At 40.7% G+C, this 22,813-nt stretch overlaps 2 protein-coding genes across 8 annotated transcripts in view; one reads left to right on the top strand and one right to left on the bottom strand.

Moving 5' to 3' along the window:
• KMT2E (lysine methyltransferase 2E (inactive)) overlaps positions 1 to 15,404 on the top strand; it is a 56,453-nt gene extending 41,049 nt beyond the window's left edge. For 3 of the 4 annotated variants that reach the window (XM_021534689.3, XM_021534687.3, XM_021534688.3), the window contains 12 exons: positions 501 to 662; positions 1,606 to 1,914; positions 3,734 to 3,988; positions 4,170 to 4,314; positions 5,015 to 5,268; positions 5,436 to 5,492; positions 6,360 to 6,923; positions 9,777 to 10,078; positions 11,749 to 11,837; positions 11,939 to 12,052; positions 12,209 to 12,300; positions 13,129 to 15,404. In XM_021534689.3, the coding sequence (XP_021390364.2) occupies positions 501 to 662; positions 1,606 to 1,914; positions 3,734 to 3,988; positions 4,170 to 4,314; positions 5,015 to 5,268; positions 5,436 to 5,492; positions 6,360 to 6,923; positions 9,777 to 10,078; positions 11,749 to 11,837; positions 11,939 to 12,052; positions 12,209 to 12,300; positions 13,129 to 14,643 (3,858 nt within the window). In that variant the 3' untranslated portion in view covers positions 14,644 to 15,404. The remainder of the gene's footprint in view (positions 1 to 500; positions 663 to 1,605; positions 1,915 to 3,733; positions 3,989 to 4,169; positions 4,315 to 5,014; positions 5,269 to 5,435; positions 5,493 to 6,359; positions 6,924 to 9,776; positions 10,079 to 11,748; positions 11,838 to 11,938; positions 12,053 to 12,208; positions 12,301 to 13,128) is intronic. The other variant, XM_021534690.3, reaches the window with a different exon arrangement.
• A 1,682-nt stretch (positions 15,405 to 17,086) lies between these two features.
• SRPK2 (SRSF protein kinase 2) overlaps positions 17,087 to 22,813 on the bottom strand; it is a 125,280-nt gene continuing 119,553 nt past the window's right edge. For all 4 annotated transcript variants that reach the window (XM_077783638.1, XM_077783639.1, XM_077783640.1 and 1 more), the window contains one exon: positions 17,087 to 18,784. In XM_077783638.1, coding sequence (XP_077639764.1) covers positions 18,600 to 18,784 — 185 coding nt within the window. In that variant the 3' untranslated portion in view covers positions 17,087 to 18,599. The remainder of the gene's footprint in view (positions 18,785 to 22,813) is intronic.

The raw sequence follows: 22,813 nt of genomic DNA, 5'->3' as shown, positions 1-22,813 counted from the left end.
CTTTAGATGATATCTGCAATGCCTGTTTTAGATCTCATTATTTGCTCTGTATTATTGCTTGTGATTTGTAATGGCCATTTTTATAGTTAGCATTGGGAATCAAGATTTTCCCCTATATTATTTGAATTCCCTACTTGTATAAAAAGTCTCAGAAATCCTCATTTTTGGATTTTTGTAGAACAGTGTTAATAAAAGTAACATCTTAAAATCTGCTTTTTTTTTGTTAATTATTCAAAAAATTAAGCAAGTTCTTAAATTCAGAGAAGGATTGTCTTGTTTGTCCAGCTGGTATGGGTACAAGCCCTTCTTCAGAAGTCTAGTATTTGCAGTGATTGTAACATGTGCCTTTAATCTGAGCTTCTGCTGAATTTGATCTTCATATCAGACATACACTGAACATGTTTAGAAGTACTTTAAAAATAGGAGTGAGAGTAATTACATATTTATATATATGAAAGATTATTACTAAAACTGATCACGATTATTGTTAAATCCATCAGACAAGAGAAGAACGGAAAATGGAAGCTATCCTGCAAGCTTTTGCCAGACTAGAAAAAAGAGAAAAAAGAAGAGAACAAGCTTTGGAAAGAATCAGCACAGCTAAAACGGAGGTTAAATCAGAATGCAAGGAAGCACAGATTCTCGATGCTGAATTTATTCAGGTAGTTATCTGGAGCTTTATTTTAAAGCTGTATTTTAACATTGCATATTTTGTCAATTTGGATGGCGAGCTGCATGTTAAGATGTATTAATAATTTTTTTTCCTCTGAACTCAGATATATGTAACTAAAATGTTCTTTGACATTACATTTTATTAACTCTTGACTTTTTTCCAGATAAGATACATATAGAATTCTTTAATGAAGAATTTCAGTTACATGAATTTATGCAAACATACACACACACCAGCTGTGTAATTCAGTCTGTCTTTGAAATTTAGGATTAGAAGCATTTATCAGTGTTGATGTTAGCCACAGGAGGTGACTGTCCTTAGTCACCCTCTGTAACCACTGGAGAACAATTTTTTTCTTCAGTGGGTTTTTCAGGAACACATAGTATTATAATCTTTCTGTTATTTTAAAGGAAATGAGTTAGTAAAGTCTGGGTTTTTTCTGATGATACTTAATGTTTTACAAACAGTTTTTAACTCTGTTGTTAATGGGTGCTTCTTTGTTTGCAAATACTCATATAATGATTCTCAGTCCAGGTTGTTTCCCTAACTGTGTGTGTCAGCATTCTCTTGAGTAGCTTTTGTGACAAAGCTAAACACCTAGTAAACCATGAATTGCCAAAAGACATAATGATATAAGCAGTTGATTTCTAGCTTCTGGACGAATGAATGTCAGTTCTTACACAGATCTGTCATGATCTGACTGGTGATGGGTGTGTGTGTGAACACTGCTGATTGGGCGGAAACTACAGGAAATCCTGTCATTTGCCTTCAAGAAGGAGAGAATTTTTGTAGTTCTGACAACAAAGACGAGATTGAGACTTTTTGGACTTTCTTTTATAAAAGAAGAGGGAACTGGCTTTTTTCCCTTAGATAAAGATAAGTAGCTCTAAACATGTATGGGATCTGTTTTCTTGACTTCTGTCTTGTCCCAGGAACCGGCAAAAGAAGAAACTGCCACCAAGCCCACCCCAGCCAAAGTTAATAGAGCTAAACAGAGAAAAAGCTTCTCCCGGAGTAGAACTCACATTGGACAGCAGCGCAGGCGACACAGGACGGTCAGCATGTGCTCAGATATCCAGCCCTCCTCTCCTGATGTGGAAGTAACTTCACAGCATAATGAAACTGAGAACGCAGCCCTGGTAGCTGAGCCTGAAACAGAAACTGTTGTTACAGAAATGGTTACTGAAACAGAAGCTCCAGCACTTAGTAAATGCCCTACGAAGTATCCGAAAACAAAGAAGGTAAGTCTTTTGAAGGGTGGGGAAAAGACAGACCTTAACAGAGTTTTAAAAAATTATAGTCTGCTTCATCAGTGTGCAACTGCATGTATGGATTTTTTAAAATGTTTACTCATTTCTTGAAAAATCACCATTGTATGTCACTCATTGGTAATGCATTAAAATATGAGTAACATCGTTTGGTGGAAGTTAGTTTGGCGTTAAGACACTTCCAAAATGCATCTTCAGAGCAATTTTGGAACAAAATGTTTTCTAAATGAGCTTTCTAAATGGATTGAAATGTTATACATAACCAAAATATAATTAAAGCTGAATTTAAAGAAAAAACCAAGGAAGTAAAAGTTGCCTTTTTTTCATTTGTTCATTGTATGCTTCAGATAGCAAACAATATCTCCAAGGAACTCACAAACTCCTAGTACTTCTCAGATGTCTGTTTTGAAGTTAATGGGTCTAAACACCCTGAATGTGTATGTGCATGTCTGGAGAGAGAATTCTTTGCTCTTTAATGCTTTGCTTTTAAATTTCTTTTCATTAGTCTGCATTGCAAAAAAGTTCTATTAAATGGCACAACATTAAAAGACATTCAGAAATCTTAAATCTGCAAGTGCAACTAAAGCAGTACAGCTTTCTGCTTTAAACTTTGAAGAATGCATCAAAAAATATTTGATGTGTGATTTACATGAAGTCCTGAAAATTTTAATCAGTGGAGGAAAAGGGGGCAAAAGTCATAGGTCAAAACTTCTTGTCAAAAGAAAAATAACAATTTTAAGATGATTATTTATCTTAAACTTCAAAAATAATTTAGATTGTTTCTTTCCAACTGTACTTGAGTTATTCTGTAACACTGCTTTTTTGCATCACGGTTATATTCTTGTGAGGAGGAACACTTCTCCCTTTCTTGCCTGTTGCATAGCAGAAAAGAAGGAAGATATCCTTAATACTCTGAAACAGCAAAAAAGGGCAGTAAAATTCAGGCTTCAGGTGTCTCTGAAATGTCTTTGCATTGCATCCAGTGTACCCAAAGTGTAGAGATGGTCTTGCTTTAAAAATTAATAAAATTGGATTTTTGAAAAGTAGAATAAAATATATTAGGATAATTTGTGTTAAAGCCTTAATATCATACTAATATTATTTAATGTTCCATGTCCTTTGAATTTTGAATCACTGTAAAATCCAAGAGGTTAGTTTATCTGTTAATAGAAACCAAAATCGATGGGCATATTTTTTTAAAAACACTGAACTAGCTAGGAAAGACTAGCCTTTAGACCAGTGTGTCTTTTTATTAAATTGCCACATTTACTACTACAGTTGAAGAGTGTTGAAGGCAGCTGCCTGACGTGTTGACTAAGGCACAGTCCTGACAGTATGGAAATCTGATGAGCGGTTTCTCTAACTTTGCTCTGTTGATGTTCCACTATTTCTCCTCAGCCTGGATGCTCAGGCACAAGTTAAATTTTGTTTTAGAATTCTGTTACTAAATTGACATCCTAAATACAGTTGATTTGGGTACTTGTATTGTAATATTCAGTGATAATTAAATTCAAAAGAACTAAGTGTAGTTTACAACAAAAGAAAACAACTGAACACCCCCACCCCTCCCCCAAACTGGTGTGTAAGCAAATCTGTACTGATTTCTTCTGCTGTTCCCCGTGTTTTCACTACAACTGAGCTCATTCTTGCCAGGTATTCTTAGACTTGGAGCCTGGAAACAAACTGTTTGGTTTGTGTAATAGTTGACTAGATGAATAATTGAGCTAAACACTTTTTAAAAGCCACTGGTAAACACACTCAACACTAATTTTTTTCCTCTCTCTCTGTTTAGCACTTGGTTAGTGAATGGTTAAGTGAAAAGAGTGATAAAGCAGGGAAGCCTACAGACACTCTACCGGAAAGGCCTCTCCGCATAACCACCGACCCTGAAGTTCTGGCTACTCAGCTGAACTCTTTACCTGGTCTCACTTACAGTCCACACGTGTATTCAACTCCAAAGCACTATATCCGTTTTACTTCTCCATTCCTTTCAGAAAAGAGGAGGAAAAAAGAACCTGTGGAAAACATTACTGGCTCTTGTAAGAAGGTAATGAATGCTTCCCTTCATTACGGTGTTCTATCCCACATTTATTAAAAAGAAGTCTTTATGTACTAGCATAAATTCAGGCAAAAAAAAGGCAGTTTGACCAACCAGTCATGTTACACATTTTGAAATGTTCATCATTAGGGTTTTATGCCACTAATTGGAACTTCTTGTTGTTTTACAGCGTTGGTTGAAGCAGGCTTTGGAAGAAGAGAATTCAACAACGATTGATAGATTTAATTCACCATCACAGGAGAGATCTAGAAGCCCAGCCATCAATGGTGAACATAAAAGTCCTTTGTTACTAAATGACAGCTGTTCCTTAACAGGTGTGAAAATTTTGTAAATACACTAAATAAGAGCTATGTTGAGGTAGCTGATTGTGGAGCACTGTGTTTTTAAATTGATGAGTTGATGAAAATTCCAGGGATATTGCCATGTTTTCCTAATACTTTCTTTGAAATAAATGCTTAGTTGCTTAGTGTTTGGGAGTTTTTCCCCCTTTAAAGTACATTAGATAAGAAGCCATTATATATCCTAGCATTTACAATCAACAAAAGACTAACGGTTTTGGTATTAGTATTAACAGGTCAGGTTATAAATTTAATTTTGTATGCTTTCTGTATACTTAGGATCCCTTTAAAACTCAGTAGGCCAATGTGGCATACAGGGGGGAAAAGCTGTGTAATTTTGTAGGCATAATAGAAAAAACACCTTTTAGCTGAACAGTCTTAAAAATGCATAGAAGTTGACTTTGCCTTCTCTGGAGACATAGGCAGTTCTTCCCCAGCATCCTAACACATGGAATTTAGTTACTGATGTATCTGTAGGCTGTTAGGAGTTTATTTTTCAGGAAGCCTGTAGGCTGCTAAAAGTTCATCTCTCAGGAAGCCTGCCCTTCAGAGATTTTTTTGATCTTAGAATTCTTTAATTTGGAATTCACAATTTCATTACATAAATTACTTAAACAACTGTAAGTGGTTGTTATATCCAGCAATCTTAAGACTTTTTTCTAATTTTAATTCACAGATCTAACCACACCACTAAAAAAACGAAGACTGTATCAGCTGTTGGAGTCTGCTTTCTCAGAAACCTCCACACCTACTCCTTCTCCCTATGCCACACCAACCCATGCTGACATCACTGCCTCCGAACCATCGTTGTTTGCTACTCCTCCCAGGGTGAAAACAGAAGATGAAGCTTGTCGAAATGGTTACAAACCCATATATTCACCAGTTACTCCTGTAACTCCATGTATACATGGAAATACCATGCACTTTGAGGTGAGATTTATAATTAATTTTACAGCATTCAGAGAAAATGTTCAGACATTGCAGTGTAAATCAGTATTTTTGTACTCCTGCTACAAAATGTGTTGGGGGCAGAGGGGTGGGGTTATTCCTCTAGGCTAGAAAATGAATTGACTTGCAATTTCTTCTTGTTTATTTAGAATATTTCCTCACCTGACAGTTCCCCAGAAATAAAAAGGCGAGCTTACAGTCAAGAGGTAAGGAAATTTGCAAAACCTGCGAATGGTATCATTGCAAGTTCCTGAGAATTTAAAGGGTAACTTCCCCATAGGTTTTACTTGCTTACTCCTTTATAATTCCACTTTACCTCTTATATTTTCTATTTTAAGCTGGTTTCTCTCTGTATCACTTAAAAATCCTGATTAGGATCAGGATCAACTCCTGTAATGGAAAGGAGTAACTACTGCAATTTGGAGATAGGAACAGAAAGAGAAAACTTTGCTTTCCAGGCTGTAGTCAGATTAACATTTCTTCTTGTTACCAGCATTTCTTAATTGTTTCTGATGATTGCAGTTATGCTCGAAGTGAAAGAGCAGAGCAGAAAGTTGGTAAGTCAGGTGGTGGATTAGTTGAAGAGCAAGTGCTGTTGGAATACACCTGGAATTTCCAGCCTGCAGGGGGCGTGTGTCCTGCCATGGAGCATCATCCTAAAATTTGGAAGTGTCTTGGAAAAATTTCTCCTTCCTTCCTTCTCCTGCTTTGAAATAGGTGTTTTGGCACTGAGGAGGATTGCTTTTATGATGAAGCAAGTACTTTCTAGCTTCCTGCCATGGGACTTGCTCCTTTTGAAGCTCCTCCCCTTCCACTTCCAGTCATAAATAAAACCTGGTGCTTAAAGTTTATTTTCACTTTGGTTAATGTACATTTTATTAAAATGATTTAATGTAATACATGGGAATAGTAGAACTAAGTGTCTGGCTGTAGAATTGTTTCTTAAAAATATTTAAATTCATGGTACTGGAAGGCCTTTAATCCCACTTAAAGGCACATCTGAACGTCAAATATGTTTGATGGAATGTTGAAAAATAGTTACATGTTTTTTCTCCATGCATTTCCTCATGCAGGGTTATGACAGAGCATCAATTCTAGCACTGAATTCTTTCAGAAATTCAAACCTGACAGAAATGGGCCTGCAAGAAATAAAGACTATTGGATATTCTAGTCCAAGGAATAGGACTGATGTTACACGGCAGTGCACTGGAGAAATGGAATCTGTGTCAGACCTCCAGCTGGGACTCGAAGTAATTGAGCAAAGTGCACTGCATAAAAACCTGGAAGCCCCCACACATGATAGGACTGATTCAAACAGCCAATTAGAAACTGCTCATTGTGGACGGGGCACAATTTATTCTTCCTGGGTAAAAAGTCCTGACAGGACAGGTGTAAATTTCTCAATGAATTCTAATTTGAGGGACTTGACCCCTTCACATCAGTTGGAGGTAGGAGGTGGATTCAGAATAAACGAGTCAAAGTGCCTGATTCAAGACGATGCAAGAGGCATGTTCATGGAAGCATCTGTTTTTTGTACTTCAGAAGATGGAATTGCACCTGGCTTTGGAAGGACTGTCAATAATGACAATTTGATGGACGGAAATTGCACACCCCAGAACCCTCCACAAAAGAAAAAGGTTATAAATTTAAGAATAATTTGTTCTGTCTTCCATTGTCTGCTAATGATATTTCTATAACAGAAAGAACCCCAGTGCAATAAAAACCAACTGATGGCTCATATTTACATACTACAGTGTAGTAGACATTGGAGAAATAATGAAGGGCAAAGAGCAAAGCTGCATAAAACTATTAGTAAATTTATTTTTTCAAAGCAAAATATACAAATTCTATTTTATATGATTCTTAAATTAATTGCCCAATAAAGAATTGCTTTTCAGGTTTGAAAATGGTTGCTTATGCAACCTGGTGTTACAGTATTCTGTTTACAGAATATATACTAGAATCATAGAGACCACATACTGTGAACATGTGTTACAGATTACTGCAAGAAGTTGCAAGAATAGATTTATGCTACTCAGACTTTAAAGTTAAAACTGCACTGAAATCCTTAGTTCCAAAAAATATTTTTCTTGGCTTAATTTGGTTTGTGGTTGATTTTTGGGGCGTTTTTTATTGTTTGAAGAATAAGCACAATCTAAATTTGCTGCTCTCATGAAATGGTTCTTGCAGATAAGTGATAAAATCATGGGTAACTCAAACCAGGATTGGAAGTTACTTTGCATAATTCTTAGACTGCATTGGACTGTCAGGTTGACTCCCTTTGCAGAAGGAATGACAAAGATGAAAGGCAGTGGTCTCCAGTGTACCAGTTTGCCTGTTCTGTCTCACCACAGACTCTAGTAATTCTTCTTGTTTGAAAGGTGTGATTTATTTTCTTTACAGAAGTAGTAATGAGGAGGGTGGGGTTTTCTGCATGTGTACATGCCTGCACAATGGGGTTTGGGCTTTTTTGGTCACATTGCAGCCCCTTGTATATTCCTTCTCCTCCAAGGCATCCTGCTGGGGAGCAGTGAGGAGTCTTCCTTCAGTAGTTTTTCATCAGAACTGGATTTTTGTTTACTTGCTTCAAGCTGAGGCATAAATGGAGCAATATTGTAGGAGCTCTGATCTTACCTGGTCATGGCCCTGAGAATGTGATAGATCACGTATGTGTTACTGTAACTGCTGTTTTGGCAAACCCAAAAAGAAAACATAATCCACAATTCCTATAACTGGACAGTATTCTTCTTCTGAAGGCTAAATTAGCGTTCACAAATCCCAGCAGCACTTAGTATTTCAGCAACCCTCCCCACGTCCCTTGCTGGCAGGGATTGTTCCAGGTTGTTAGTGCTCAGAGCTTATGCTGCACTAATCCTCCAATAAAAAAAGGTGTGGCTGCCCCCTGACTCCCCTCAATCCCAGGATTCCTGTCTAAAAGTCTGAGTTTGAAGAAACAACCAGAGAATGTTGCATCTGTACCCTTGAAAGAAAAGGGGATTTAGGATTTCTGAGGACACATAAAAATTTGAAACGTTAGACAGTATAAAAAAAGAGGTGGTAGGGCTGGATCTCACCTAAGGTGAAAGGTGAAGATTCAGGAATTTTGTAGGAGACTCATAAAAGCCTTTTCCTTAGGATCATTAAGACAGCAATATCCTTAGGTAGGTCTTAGTAGGATATTTTTGCATATTTCTGTGGACATTAGCTTCTGTTTTGTGTTACTATTGCACAATATCAGGTCCTTTATCAATACAGACCTGTACATCGTGGCCACATTACACGGGTTTCTTAACATTTAAGCTTTCTTTGAAGTGGTATTCTTCAGTGGGTTAAATGATGTGGAAATAATACAAAATTGTTTGAAAGCGAGATCAGTTCTTAACCTGAACTTTCTTACGCAAAATCAGGTATTTTTCACTGTTCTTACCCTGACAGATGGATGGGTCTCTAGCAGATCTGTTTGAAAGCAAACAAACAAAACCCCTTAGGACTGGAAACAGCAGCTGCTTTGGTTTTTCTTTCTGTGTAGAAATTGTTGTCCAGTTTTATTGAGGATTAAGCCAGTTAAACATTCATTTTTTTCATTATTGCACTTTAGTTTGTTGGTTTGGATGCTGTGTGGTTCAGAGGAGGATATTGATAACTAGAAGAAAATTTAGATATTAAATGTAATTTTAACCAAACTAGTGTAGTTACTGAATAAAGTACGTCTGAAGGTCAGTATTTCAGCTTTCTACTTTAAATCCTGAAAATTCATGGTGAAAACATTTGAGCATGTATTTTTTTCACTGAAGGCAATTTACTAACTACCAAAACAGGTTTTTGTTATGTGGAACTTTGGTGTAGTGGATTTTATATATATAATACATGAAATAGGAACTATGTGTCATTATTTTTAGTAATATAGTTAGCTTAAAAATATGTTCTTAATCTGTCTTAAGGTGCAGTAAAGACAAATTCAAAATGAACTGGGAAAAGTAAATTGCAAATTCTAGATGTTAAAAAAAAGGCATGAAGAGATTAGTGAATCCTTCGATATATGAAGCAGAAGGGTAGTGGGTTCTCATGCAAGGGAGTCAGCCTGAGAGCTGGATGTGACATCTCTTGAAATTACTAGATTAGTATAATAGTAAAATTCTGCAGTTTCAGGAGAAACTGTGGAGTCCCCTGTAACTACAGCCAACAGAATGACTTCAGCAGTGGACCTTTTGCTGACCTGTGTCATCTGCTTCTTCACTGAGGCAGAACACATAATTCTTCTCTTGGCAGAAGCATTTTTTTAATATCTTTACAGTTGGTAGTAGCTCAGTACTCCGTATATTCAATTGCAGATGTGGTGAAATATCTTCAATTAATCTCTGCCGTTTTTTTGTTAGAACCTATTATATGGTATGTATTACTGAAATATAGTGCATTTAAGAGAAACTGTGAGAAAGAAAAAGGGTAAAACTTCCTTTCTGATGTTTGTTTGTGGGTTGTTTTTCCCTTAGGTGTCCTTGTTAGAATACCGTAAGAGGCAACGTGAAGCTCGAAAAAGTGGTTCAAAGACAGACAGCTTCCCCCTGGTTACTGTATCTCCTCATGCTGCTGGTGGAGGAAATACAAGTAGTAATAACGGTGCTAGTGATGGGTACAACAACAGTGGTGAAAACGGGGAGCAAACTGATAACACTGCAAGCCTGCCTTTACCACTGCCAACTGCTGTTTATAATGCAGCTCCAGAAGACACTGGCAACAACTGTGCAATTAAGGAATCTTCTTCCAGTGAGAAGAGTGAACCAGAAGTTCAGTGGTAAGCCACAAAACTACAGGATTTAAGTCTGGAAGAATTATTTATATGAATCTAAGTATTTGGTATTTGAAATCTATTTTTCATTAAGGCTGCTGTTGCAGGTTACTGACTGGAAGCTTTTCTCCCAGCTTAATGAAGAGTTGTCTTAGCTTTTTCCTCAGAAATACAGCAGACACCTCATAATGATTCAATTACATGAAGAATTACCCAGAATATATTTATTAAATTATTTTAATTCTGATTTTTTATCTTCTGATGGAAATTAGGTATTGGTTTTGAGCATTTGTGTCCTTATATTTCCACTGCTTTGTCTGTGAGCTGAAGATAATTTTTCATGTTAAATCTCAAAGCCTTTCCAAAAGTATTGTAGGGCATAAGGTGCAACAGGAGAAAAATCTATGCTGATTAGCAAATGCTTCTGGAAGACCTTAGGAGGTCTGGTTTTCAGTCATGGCTAGAATGCATGTGGGATGTTTGTGTTGCCTGATTGCCTTTGTATGGCTGAATGCAGCCTGGCCAGCAGCTCCTGCTCAGGTGGGACATGGTGGTGACACTCACAGCATTGTTGGTGTTTGCTCAGTGGTTCCCTTGTTTGCAGACCATGTGGGCAGTGTGTGCAATGCCAGATACTCCAAACAATCCCAGGCCCTGAGGAGAGGTGGAGTGTGGATGGGAAGGAGATCAAGTGACTTCAGTCTGTTTAAAACACTGCACAAATTTTTCACTGAGTTTTGATAGCTTTAAAATAGATGGTCTGCTGTCTCCAAAACATTAGTAGTGCAAAATAAATCTGGCTGATGTTCTTCATACTGTAGTGATGGCCTAACTGGGGTGAGGATGAAACATGGGCTTAGGAGTTGAACATCCTTCCACTCAGATGCTCCAGATTTTGTAAAGCCAGTTGACAGGAGAACATAAGTGCAGTCTTCAGTGTTCCACTGAGAAGTGAAGAAGCTACTGCCCTAAATTGTGGAAACAGGCTAAACAGGGAAGAATTTACTACTTAGATTTGCAGTAACCCTGCAGAGCAGCACCAAAACTTAAACTTGAGTGCAGCAGTATTGTGAAGTGATGCCATACATCCTTGCCAGAAAGGAAAATAGTTTTGTGGAACACTGTCACTCACAATGTTCTTGGTCAGGTTGTGATTGAGAGATGGAGTTGATTATGAGATGTAACTGCCATTCCATACCCCACTATGTGGCAATTCAAGTGTAGAAGCTTAAACCAAGATAGGTTTGTAGTGGTTCATAATTTACTGCTGTGCCTCCGCTATTAAAGAGCAGATTCTTAACAACAAACAAACAAGATTACTATTTCCAGTTTGGGAAGAAGGGAGTTTTCTGCAAATTGAGACTATGAACCAGTAACTGTGATCTTTTATTTTTTACTTTTCAGTTGTTTAGACAAATAAAAGCCCACAGATCTACAGACACTTAAGAGGAAATGCCATAATGTAGCAAGGTTGCAGGAAATTGCTGTATTTAAAGTGGGAGAAAATAGATACAAAACACTTGAATAATAATATTCCTTATGCACAGCCAGTTATTTGATTGTTACATGCAGCCAACACTGTAAACTTTCTCTGACTCTGTATTTGCATATACATTGTCCTAAATTTGGAACATGGGAGTACATCCTCTTAAATTTAAAATGGACTTCTCTTGCAGGACTGCATCAACCTCTGTGGAACAAGTGAGAGAACGAAGTTATCAGAGAGCTTTACTTCTCAGTGATCATAGGAAAGACAAGGACAGTGGTGAGTTGATTTATTGTTTTGAAGATACATAAGTCTAACCAGTTCCCCCATGGTAATCTGTAATAATTCTAATACTGTGTTTGGGTCTGCTTCATCTGTAGGGGGAGGATCACCTTGTAGGCCATGCTCACCGTCTCATGTTCAGTCTCCATCTCATTCAAATCTCATTTCCCAGTTGCAGCTTAAGGTCCCTTCTTTCACTGAAATTACAGAAGGTCAGTAAGCAGATGACCTTGTATAACACTTGACATATTCAATGGTCTAACAACAGCTTTATTAGCTCTTTTAAAGTCAAATATAAAGTGCTTAGTGATTTCTGCAAAAGATTCCATTTTCCCACTTTGATATTTATCTCTGCTTTATTTCTGTAGAACCTGATTCTGAAAATCCAGAGCCAACTTCTGAATGTCCGTCCCCAGATACTTCACAAAGAACTTGTAAGAGTCCATCAAAAGCAAGCAAGGTAATGCAAGGTGTTTGTACAGTATGCATAGGAATAGCTCCATCCGTCTCCGAGTTACCTTTAAAAATGTTAATTGTAGGATTTACTACTTTGGTGACATACACACATGTTCATCTGTCTGTGCAGTAATTTAACATAGGTTGACATTTGCAAGAATATTTGTCCATATACACTAAAAAGTGGGTTTATATGCTTTCTTTCAGTAGTTGTACATGTTTATGGATGAGAGAAGAGATTGTGTGTGCACTGTCCTGAGGTGTGAATGCTGAAGAACTGGCACTCAGAACAGACAGCAGTGATGTGACTTAACAGGAGGTTGCTCTTGGCTCTGTGAGAGTTGGGCACTATCTGGCAGTCAGGCCTCTGATAATATGGAGGAGGATGTTGAGTAGTAAAGTGATTTAGGTTGTCATATTTAGTATGTTTGCTTTCACTACCCCAGCTTCAAAATGTTAAATCACTCTAAAAATTGCTTTATTCCTGTAAGTGGCCTTCTCTGGAATTACTTCTTTCAGATTCAGAAATCTAAAACTTTTAACAAAGAATAGATTCAGACTTGGACTTAATGGATCATATTTCTGTTACCACTTTGAAATACACTTAGTAGTCTTTGACTTGGAAGAATTATTGATAAATATTTTATAAAAATAGTACCTTCTCAAGCTTACTGTGTTACTGATGTTTTTCTCACACCAAATATATATCCTGCACCTCAGCACTTCTTACAGTCTGGAGAGGAGAGTGTTTTGAGATGTTCTTTTTTGTTTATTGTGTGCATGGTTGAGTATTTTGAACATTGAGCACTTACTGCCTTTCTTTTCATTCCAGCCCTCTTCACCGAGTCCTGTAGTTTCAGCACAGCCACTTGGGAAAACACCCACAAAACCAGATTCACACTGGGAAACTGCAGCTAATGCACCTGAGACTGAATGTGCAAATCACCCAAAATCTGAGCTGCAGCAGAAACAGCTGACAAACAACGTCCAAGCACTTTCAAAAAATCATCCATCTCAGTCACATCTGCGCGGCTCTGCTGAGCAACTTTCACATTCACAGAAGTTGCCTTCCGCACCTTTGAAGCTGCATTGCCCTCCTTCGCCTCACATAGAAAATCCCCCCAAGTCTTCTACCCCTCACGCGCCTGTGCAGCACGGTTACCTTTCACCAAAGCCTCACTCACAGCAGCTGGGATCTCCATACAGACCTCACCATCCACAGTCACCTCAAGTTGGAACGCCCCAGAGGGAAACACACAGGAACTTCTACCCGGCGGCACCGACCCTCCAGCCCAGTAATCAGGCGCAGGCTAGCGGCCCCCTCTTCACTCAGACAACATCAGGACAATCTTCAGCTTCCTACAGCCAGTTTAACCAACAAAATTTGAACAGCAATGCGCCTCCTCCCCCACCCCCTCCACCACCTTCTTCCACTTACTATCAAAGCCAGCAGCCCTCTGGAAACTTCCAGAGCTACAGCCAGCTGAAAGGCAGCATACCCCAACAGACTGTGTTTTCATCTGGACCAAATCAAGCACTTCCTGGCACTGCAGGTCAGCAAACGGTGCCAGGACACCACGTAGCTGCAGGGCATTTTTTGTCCTCTCAGAACTCCAGTATTCATCACCAGGCATCGGCATCTGCTGCTCCTCCTCCTCCTCCTCCACCACCTGCTCCAGGACCCCACCTCGTCCAGCAGCAAAGTACTCATCAGCAGCACTCTGTAGCACATGTTGTTGGTCCAGTTCATGCCATGGCAGTGGCTCCTGGATCACACATTCATTCTCAAGCTGCTGGTCACCATTTGCCACCACCACCTCCACCACCAGGTCCTCTCCCCCACCACCAACCCCCCCATCCTTCCACGGGACATCAAGGTTTGCAAGCACAACACCAGCACGTTGTAAACTCGGCACCGCCTCCCCCGCCGCCCCCTCCCTCCAACGTTATCGGCTCGGGGCACCACCCCTCATCAGCACAAGGCTTACACCACCCCTCTCATCAAGGACCCCCCCATTTCCCTTCCAGTGCTCACACAAGTGTCTCCTCTTACTCCTCGCAAGCCCCACATCACACAACGTTAGGACCTGGACCTCAACATCAGCCTGCTGGCACAGGACCTCACTGCCCACTCCCTGGCCAGGGTCCTCACATCCAACCTCAAGGACCAAACAGTATTGCAACACCTGCTGCTTCCGGGTTCTGCCCGCACCCCGGCTCCGTCAGCCTTCCCCACGGAGTGCAAGGGCAGCAGCAGGCCTCGCCCGTGCCAGGACAGATCCCCATTCACAGAGCACAGGTGCCACCCACCTTTCAGAACAATTACCATGGGTCAGGGTGGCATTAAAACAGATCCCTTTAGTTACCAACATTTTTAAAATGTTCTGTAATATAAACTGTGTATATTTAATATGTACCTATTCAAGGTACTTTTTAAAGCTTGTACATGATACTTTGTATAAAAGCAAACACCAGTGCTCTTCCATTGTATCCTTTCCATTTTTTGCTTTTTAAAATTCCTGAAAACGTGCTGTTAAGCCAGTATTAGGTATTTCTTTTTATTTTGTAAGTGGACATTCCAGCTGTTTTTTCTGGCAGTAGGTTTGATGCTGCATAATGTTAAAATTTTATTGTTGCAGTTAAATTCATTTAGTGAAAGTTTTCTATATTACTTTTATACATATGTAATTAAATAAGTACACAGGCTAAGTGATGGCACTAACAATTTTTTTTTCCATTTTCTGTCAACAGTTTTTTGTGTGCATAGAGATAGGAAACAATGCAATACAGATTTTTATAGTTTTGGTGTGGACATGGCTTTTTGTTTCATCAGTTATTTGCAGAAATTGTAATTTAATGTATAGACTGTTTCTAATGTCTCAGACGAGTGCTGTAAATACTGTATTTCTTTCGCTTGTAAAGTTGCTTAAAGCTTCTTTCATTTGATATAGTATTGTATATAATAAGTCTTTTGCAAAAAAAAGTGTGATCTTTGTGAAAGTAGTACAGTATATGATCTTTAATTTTTTTTAATATACTGTCACATTGCAGCACTGGTTGGGCATTTTAATTCATGTTAATAAATCACAATTATGTCAGTTTTACCTACTTGTCCTGAAAGGGTGCTATATTAACAGGAAAGTGGCCTTAAGCCTCTGATCTTCCCTCCTCCCTGTGAGGCTCTTCACTTCTCTGCAGTTTCCAGCTGTGTCCTCACTGCTGCAGCACAGACACATGTGGAACTTCTTCCCCCTGCTCTGTTCAGCGGTTGAGGAATAAGTACCCCAGACACAGCAGAGTCCTGGGCCAGTTGAGCAACAGGGGCACTGATGGGCATTTCTACGTGAGGTAACCTTGGTTCCAGAGCAGGGAAGCACCTGCCCGCTGCAGTACCTCTCCTGCTTCCTCAGGCTCTCCAGTTGGGGTGTGGAGGAGGAGCCAGTGGGCGGTGCTGTAATGGGGTACAGAATGTTACAAACTGTAGCGGTGTGGGGTTTTTGTAAGGAAGTGATTTATTGCTGCTGCTGCACGCCGCAGCTGAGATGTGCACTTTGCTCATCAGTGCAGTTACTGTGCCATGAGTGAGGGCCCTGCTCACACAACAGGACGGTGCTCAATGGCTCCACAGACCTGAGAGGAGAACCAGTGTGTGAGGAAAGCTGAACAGCATAGGAGGGAAAGTGGCTCCTCCTACCCACTAAAGAACAGTGGTAATTCTTTTTTAACATGTAAAAAAGCACCAGTAGTAAATCCTTGAAACTCTTAATTTGCTTCTAACTACGGAAAAATCTTGCTAGTTAAAATCATACACTAGAAATGCTTTCCTGAACACCTGCTGGCTCTGCAGCACGTACACTGGGGTTCACATTTTACACTGGCATGTGTAATCTAGGTGAGCATCAGGCTACCAAAAACAGCAAAAAACCCAGTCCACCCTCTGTGCTCAGACACCGATTTTGATGTGCATTGTCCTGCCTAGCCTAGCATTCAGATCTGGTCTGCCCCTCTTCCATACCCCCAGGAAGTGACAAAATAATTTCAAATACAAGAGAACGTTAAACACCCAACTGTGCTTGGCAAGGCCTTAGTGCAGTACAGGGAGCTGCTGCCCTGGGAGCAGAACAGGACGAGGCCAAGGCAGCACCAAGGCCAGGCAGAGGGCAGAGCTGTCCCAGCCTTGGGCTGCCCCTGGCACGTCATTCCAGTGCCAGCATTTTCTGAGTGTTCAAGAACGCATTTGTAACCGGTTGCAGCAACCAGGCACTACAGAGCTGGGCGTGAAGCTGAACGTTAATTTTTACCTCCAGCTGAGTCCATTGTGGCATCATCCTTGTGAGCAGCGTTGTCTTTGCCGTCACTAAAAGCAGTTCCAGGGGTGAGGGTGAAGGCACACGGTCCTGAACCCAACTGCCGTGGGGGCCTCAGCACTGGACGAGCTTCCCTGGCCCAGAGTGTTCCGCACTGCGGTGCCTTGGCAGTTCTCTGCAGGAGTGGCTGCCCCAGCCCTGGGGACTGGACAATCCTTCCCTTGTTTACAGGACTTGCTACAAACAGCTGGCAGGAAAGACGCTTTTTTTGGTCACATTTCACCCACCAAACCACTCCCAGCCAGCCCCTCCTGCCACAGGACCTGTGGGGCTGCTCTGACCGACACCAGGTGATGTGTTCCACAAGTGAACATGGGACACTGCCTTTCTCTGGCCAGGACAGGCCAGCCCCCACCTCCCACCCCTCCAGCACCCCACAGCTGACTCGTGGCTAGGCAAAGATTCCAATGACCAGCAACACTGTCTGAAAAAACAAAACACTTTAATTAGACAACTGCAAGCACCTCAAACAACTGGTTATTGTTACAGCATGGGGCTATCTTCTCACAATCTAGTTATTGCAAAGGCATGTGAATAAATTTTATATGGACAAAGTCAAGAAAAAAGTGGCACTGTAGTTACATGAAGATAGGAGTAAGCTTACATTCATCCCACTGACTTCTAAAAGAGGTCCAAACACACCTCCATACTGTACATTCTAAAATCTGTATTGCCTATAAGCTTCAGCCTATGCAGCTTTTATTCCTAGGAAACACATAATTGTTGCGTGCAACTTACAATGGCCAGTCGTATGTCTACGGATGGGAAAGAAGAAAGCTAGTGCAATTTGTTTTAGAAACATGTAAAGCTATGAATGGAATGAGCATGATCTTGCTTCTTGGATTATTTTACCCACTGCACTGTAAATATCTGCAGCTATATCCTTCCTCAACTGATGCCAAGCACACACACTTTTATTATAAAAGATCAGTAATTCTACACAGAGAGTGGTTCTCATGCTCTACTTTTAATTTTTTTTCTTTTTCTTAAGGTATAGTACAACTTACAGTGCTTATAAAAAGGCAACACCATATGGTACCATGTCTTCACTATCACATTGTAAGGGAAATTGCTATTTTTCTTTTCTTAAAAGCACTTAAAATAGGCAAAAGTTCTAAAAGGGAGTACTAAATGATAATGCATACTTTATTAGAAAGAAGTCTAGCCTTCCTTTAAAGTGCCGTTTGGGGAATGAAATCCTGTAAACCAGAGCCACTTTGTTTAAAACCCAAAGAACAGGAACTGCTACAGAATAGAAAGTTTACACAATTCCTTAAAGCAGTTTAAAGTCCACTACATGCAACTGGTTTGCTATAAAGCTCTCTAAAACTTAGTCGCTTTACTCTGAAATTGAGTCCCCAGTCCCATATTTAAATGGAAATAAACATTTACAGAGTGCATTTACATACACTATAATACAAGAATGACATCCCTTTGCCAGAAGATAAAATTGTACAATTCCTTGCCGTAACTCAGTTCTGACTTGATAAATTTCTTACACTCGTAAATTATATAATATGCATCAGCTAAAATATTTTTTTTTTCATAAATAGTTACAAAACTTGCCAAAACACATGGGGGGAAGTTTCTTTTGTTCAAAAATCTGACATCTGAATGTCACACAACACAAGAAACATTGCTTAAAGACACGTTAAGTGTTTTCTGAAGAAAGTGGGTGAGTAAACTACTAGCTGAGGACAAAAAGACTACCCTTCCCCAAGAACACAGTGCACAAAAAGCAAAATGTCAAACAGTACCTCAAGCAAAATAAAGGTCTGAGGATTGAAGCCAGCTCACGTGTGATCCTGCTAAATAAAGATTTTGTGACAGTCACCATTTAGGTCCAACGCATTAGGAAAGTGGTTGCTGGCTTCTTTTTTTTTTTTTAAATTTTTTTTTTTTTTTTTTTAATTTTTTTAAGAGCTGGAAGATTCTGCTAAGAATTCAGCCACGGATGCCTAAGGCATTCTCCAGCTGAAGCGCGTTTCTCTGGGACCATTTCTAGCATGGGGATCAGGAAATCTGTAAACTGTGCAGCATCTTCATGAGGCCAACCATACTTCTCCACAAGCACATCAAAAAGACTCCAAGGTTTCAACTTGGTAATGTGTCGGAGTTCTCCTGCAAACAGAAATATTAATGGCATTAGAAAAACACCTTGTTATTCATGTCAACAGCTAATCCCTGTTTTGTTTTTCTCCCGCTCTGCATTCACAGCACCTTGACCAGGCTGGAATCATTGTTTAGGAAGGGCAGCGCACACCAAGCTTGCTCGAGGTCCTCAAAGGAGATGAGTATGTTCGATGTCAAAGCCAAAAACTGTTCCTACAGCCATCAGTATGTTACACCTGGACTCCACTGATGTTTCCTGATGTCTTCACAATGTCTCCCATGCACACAGGCACTCAATCACCCTCATGCTCTCACCATGGCCAAACCACACTGCAGGCCTCTCCTTCTTAATCAAGGAACCTGGATTTCACAGAATCTGCTCAAATCCCAAGATGGAGGTCTCAGAAACACAGGTCCTTGCCTCACCATGTGGCATTTGCCAGCAGTGTAACAAAACACTTTCATTCCTAACCCAGCCAAGCAGAGGTTTGGTGCTCCATGGACTGTGCTCCATCTCGCAGGCAAACACCCCCAGGAAGCCTGGTCTGAGTCTTTCCTGAGAGGGAAGCAGCTGCTGCAGCCCAGGAGTTCCCCCCCAAAGAGGAGTGACTTCTGCCAACCTGGCAATGTGTTCCAGACCAAAAGGAAGGGGGTGAGAACCGTTCTCACATTCAAACCAGAACACTATCCAGGTCTGTCCATGGGTCATCCAGCATGATGAGGAAGACTTCAATTTCCTGCTCCTCCACTGTGTAGGAATGAGGCCCAAAGCCATGAGATGTGCCATGAGGTACATGGTGAAGGGATTACTGTGGGCACCAGAGGGACGAGCAGCTGTCAGGCCAAATGACCCTCACTGCTGCCGTCAGGAGGGAGTGATACTGAGGTGTCACCTTGTACCACACAGCCTTTGCAACCCAGGCTCTCAATATCCCTCATTTACATGTGGAGTGGCTATCCCCTCACCATTCCTGACAGCAGCAACAGGGAATTTCACTACAATCTCACCTCTGCTTCTCCCAAAAGCATAAATCTGACATGGGACATCCTCCTTGGAGAGGATGAGAACAGGACCCCACAGACAAGTCAACAGGCTTGCTCCACTCTCCTCCCCAAAGCAGGGACATCTCTGATAACATCTGCCTTCTGTGTCAGACCACAGCCAGGAACACCTGTATGCAGTGCACTTACACTTTGTAGATTCAGTGCATTATCACCAACAATCTAATCAATCTACAGCCTCTTGCTTCAACACAATACACTAGCCATGAATCTGTGTATGAGAGTTGTTACTGAATGTGACCAGACTTAAGAGTTTTTTCTGCCAAATTTCTATACTCCTAACGCAACCCATCTTGAACATATGTATAAGCCAGACAGTCTCCACTGCACACTGCAAAAGCACGTGAGAGACCCCTGTGGTGTTTCTGTGCTGAGCAGAGTGATGGGGTCTCACCCAATACTGCAGGCTGAACAGGCTTCATAAGCTCACTTCACCACCTGGGATGGAGGCATCCAGGACACACTACTTGTAAGCCAAGTGGTTTGTCAGTGTGTGATGCTTGTCCCTGGCTGTAACCTACTGCCCATAAAATGCCATCTGGCATCAGCTCACAGGCCAGAGTTTCTGCACATCCCTGTGGCTACAGAAGTAACTCCTGTCCGTCCGACTGCCCCAGGGGTCAACATCTCAATGCACTGGATCAAAAGCCCCAAAGGCTCAGCAGGCTCTGCTTCTGCTGCCTCAGCCCTCAGCAGTAGGTCCTCACAGAGTGCAGTGCTTGAAAAAGCAGCTCTCCAGCTGTGTCACAAAGTCCCCACAAGAGCAAGGGTGCAAACAATCATCACTCACAAGCTGCAGAAGAGGAAACAGAACTCGAGGTGTGCTGCCCACAGTGAGGGACGCCAGCAGAGGCCACCTCCTGGTTGTGTGTGAGCACTCACAGTGCAAACAGGTCCCAGCAGTACCCACAGACACAGAAAAGCTCTGCTTTGGCCCACAGCTGCCCCACGTAACAGCAAGGACAGCACACCTTGGGGCAGCATATTCATTTCCAGTTCATTTCATTTCCAGTCCTTCAAATCTTTGTGCCTCCCTGAAGTTTAGCTGCTGAAAATCTTACCTTTTGCAAGGTTTCCAAAAGAGTATATTGGCGACTGCTTACAAGAACAGGTACTAAATTATGTAACAGGAATGCATTAACTCAAATTACTGCCAAAAACTGATAGAAAAGTGACTTGTTACTGACTGCAAGCAAAAAATTACTAGAAAAAAAATAATGTCTATGGTTTGTCCAGCTCCCAGCATTCATTGCAAGGGCTGCTGTAATCATGTATAACCAAATAAGGCTTAGCTCTGAGGGAGGGTGGGTGTGTGCTCCCATCCAGCACTGTCTTCCCTTTGCACTCACATTTTGTCATTCCCAGCATCTTTCCTTCCTCAGATCTGATAAGGGAAGATTGCACAACGAGGCGCCTGGGGCCAGCACTGTGGAAGGAGAGTCCTTGCTGTTTGAGTACTCCTCGTTTTGTGAATGCCCATGCTAGGGCCAGCACAATACTCAGCAGTTTTTCTGCTAAGGAACAAACTATTTTAGCACTATGGCTGAAGTTTTCCACAAGAAATTCTGTGAAGACTGTAAAAAGCACTTAAGAAGATAGGATACAGTAAAAAGTATCTGTGTGGGGGGCCATACTTAATGCTTCAGTTTTCAGTAAGGATCATGATGCTAACTACAGAAACAAAACAGGGTAAATAAAAGACAATTAACACTGCTCAAGTGGACAAAAAGTCCAATTTTCATGTAAGTCCTTTACATTTCCATCTAAAGCATGAGAATAGCACAGGAAATGGAGGTCTCTGCCAACACATATTTTCACCTAGTTCAAGATGTTTGTACCATGTAGCTGGAAGAGAACAAGGCTGTACCTATATTTAAGGGAGAAATTTAAAATGTACAAGCCCCACCAGTCTGACACCATCTGTATTCAGGGCATTAGCATGAATTTTCAAAGAAATGCTAAAAATATAATACTGAGAACTTCCTCAGAGAAGCTCTTTATTTAGATTTTTGATAGTGAAGCACACAGGAGATAATCTGCAGAGGACAACACAGTTGTCAGAGCTGTGAAACTCCTGTTGCCAAAGCAGAGGCAGCAATGATCCCTCTGAAAAACGTTAAGCCAGAAGGAAATTACTAAAAAAAATTATGAAGGACCAGGGGGGAAAAAATGCTATTTAAAGCTGTCTCTGCTGACCGTAATACAAAAAAAAAACCCAGGGCTAGTCCATAAAATCTGTCAAAGACAAATTTAAGATGTGTCACCAGGCAAGAGGAGAATGGATTATTGAACAGTAAGACATGGATGATGTAAAGAACTGGGGAAGCAGCAATGGGATATAATATGCTACTGCTACAGATCTATGACATGATCCCAAGAACTAATTCAAGGACTGTGGTGCAGTGGGTGGAAGCGTGGAGTGTGGAGGGAGCCCTTCCTCCCTCCCAGGACATAACAATGAGTGCCTCTCATTGTTCAGCTCCCACAGGACAAAGCCAGCACAGGTTTAGCTCACAAGGAAACAGGACTAGCAAATACCAGAAGAAAAATAAAAGGGACCATGGTCTAGGAATAATAAAAGGATTTTATGTTTTAATGCCAAAACATACTAATAATTTTTACAGTCAATACAGCTTCCATGAAGACATTAAAGAAAAGGATTCCTGGGAGTTATTACTGGTCTCAATCAAGATAAGACCCTACAAAAATATGTGAGCATTTGTGTTATAGTATAAGAAGTATTTTACAAATGCTTTTCCTCTTTTAAATGCATCCTCCTATTTGAAAGTCTAAAACTGCTTCAGGCAATTACTGAGCAAGGACTTGATCCTCTAAACTCTAAAGTTACTAACATCTTCATTTTTGTGCCTGGGACTTCAGCAGCACAACTCAAATGTTTAAAGCATCTCCCTGAGGTCAAACTTGCTCATGGACAGGAGCAAAACTTAAACTGATTTTCACCCAAGACTGATGTTT

This window comes from Lonchura striata, chromosome 5 (assembly GCF_046129695.1).
Source record: "Lonchura striata isolate bLonStr1 chromosome 5, bLonStr1.mat, whole genome shotgun sequence".
In the NCBI taxonomy this organism is placed as follows: domain Eukaryota; kingdom Metazoa; phylum Chordata; class Aves; order Passeriformes; family Estrildidae; genus Lonchura; species Lonchura striata.
This window is presented reverse-complemented; position numbering and strand designations above follow the sequence as displayed.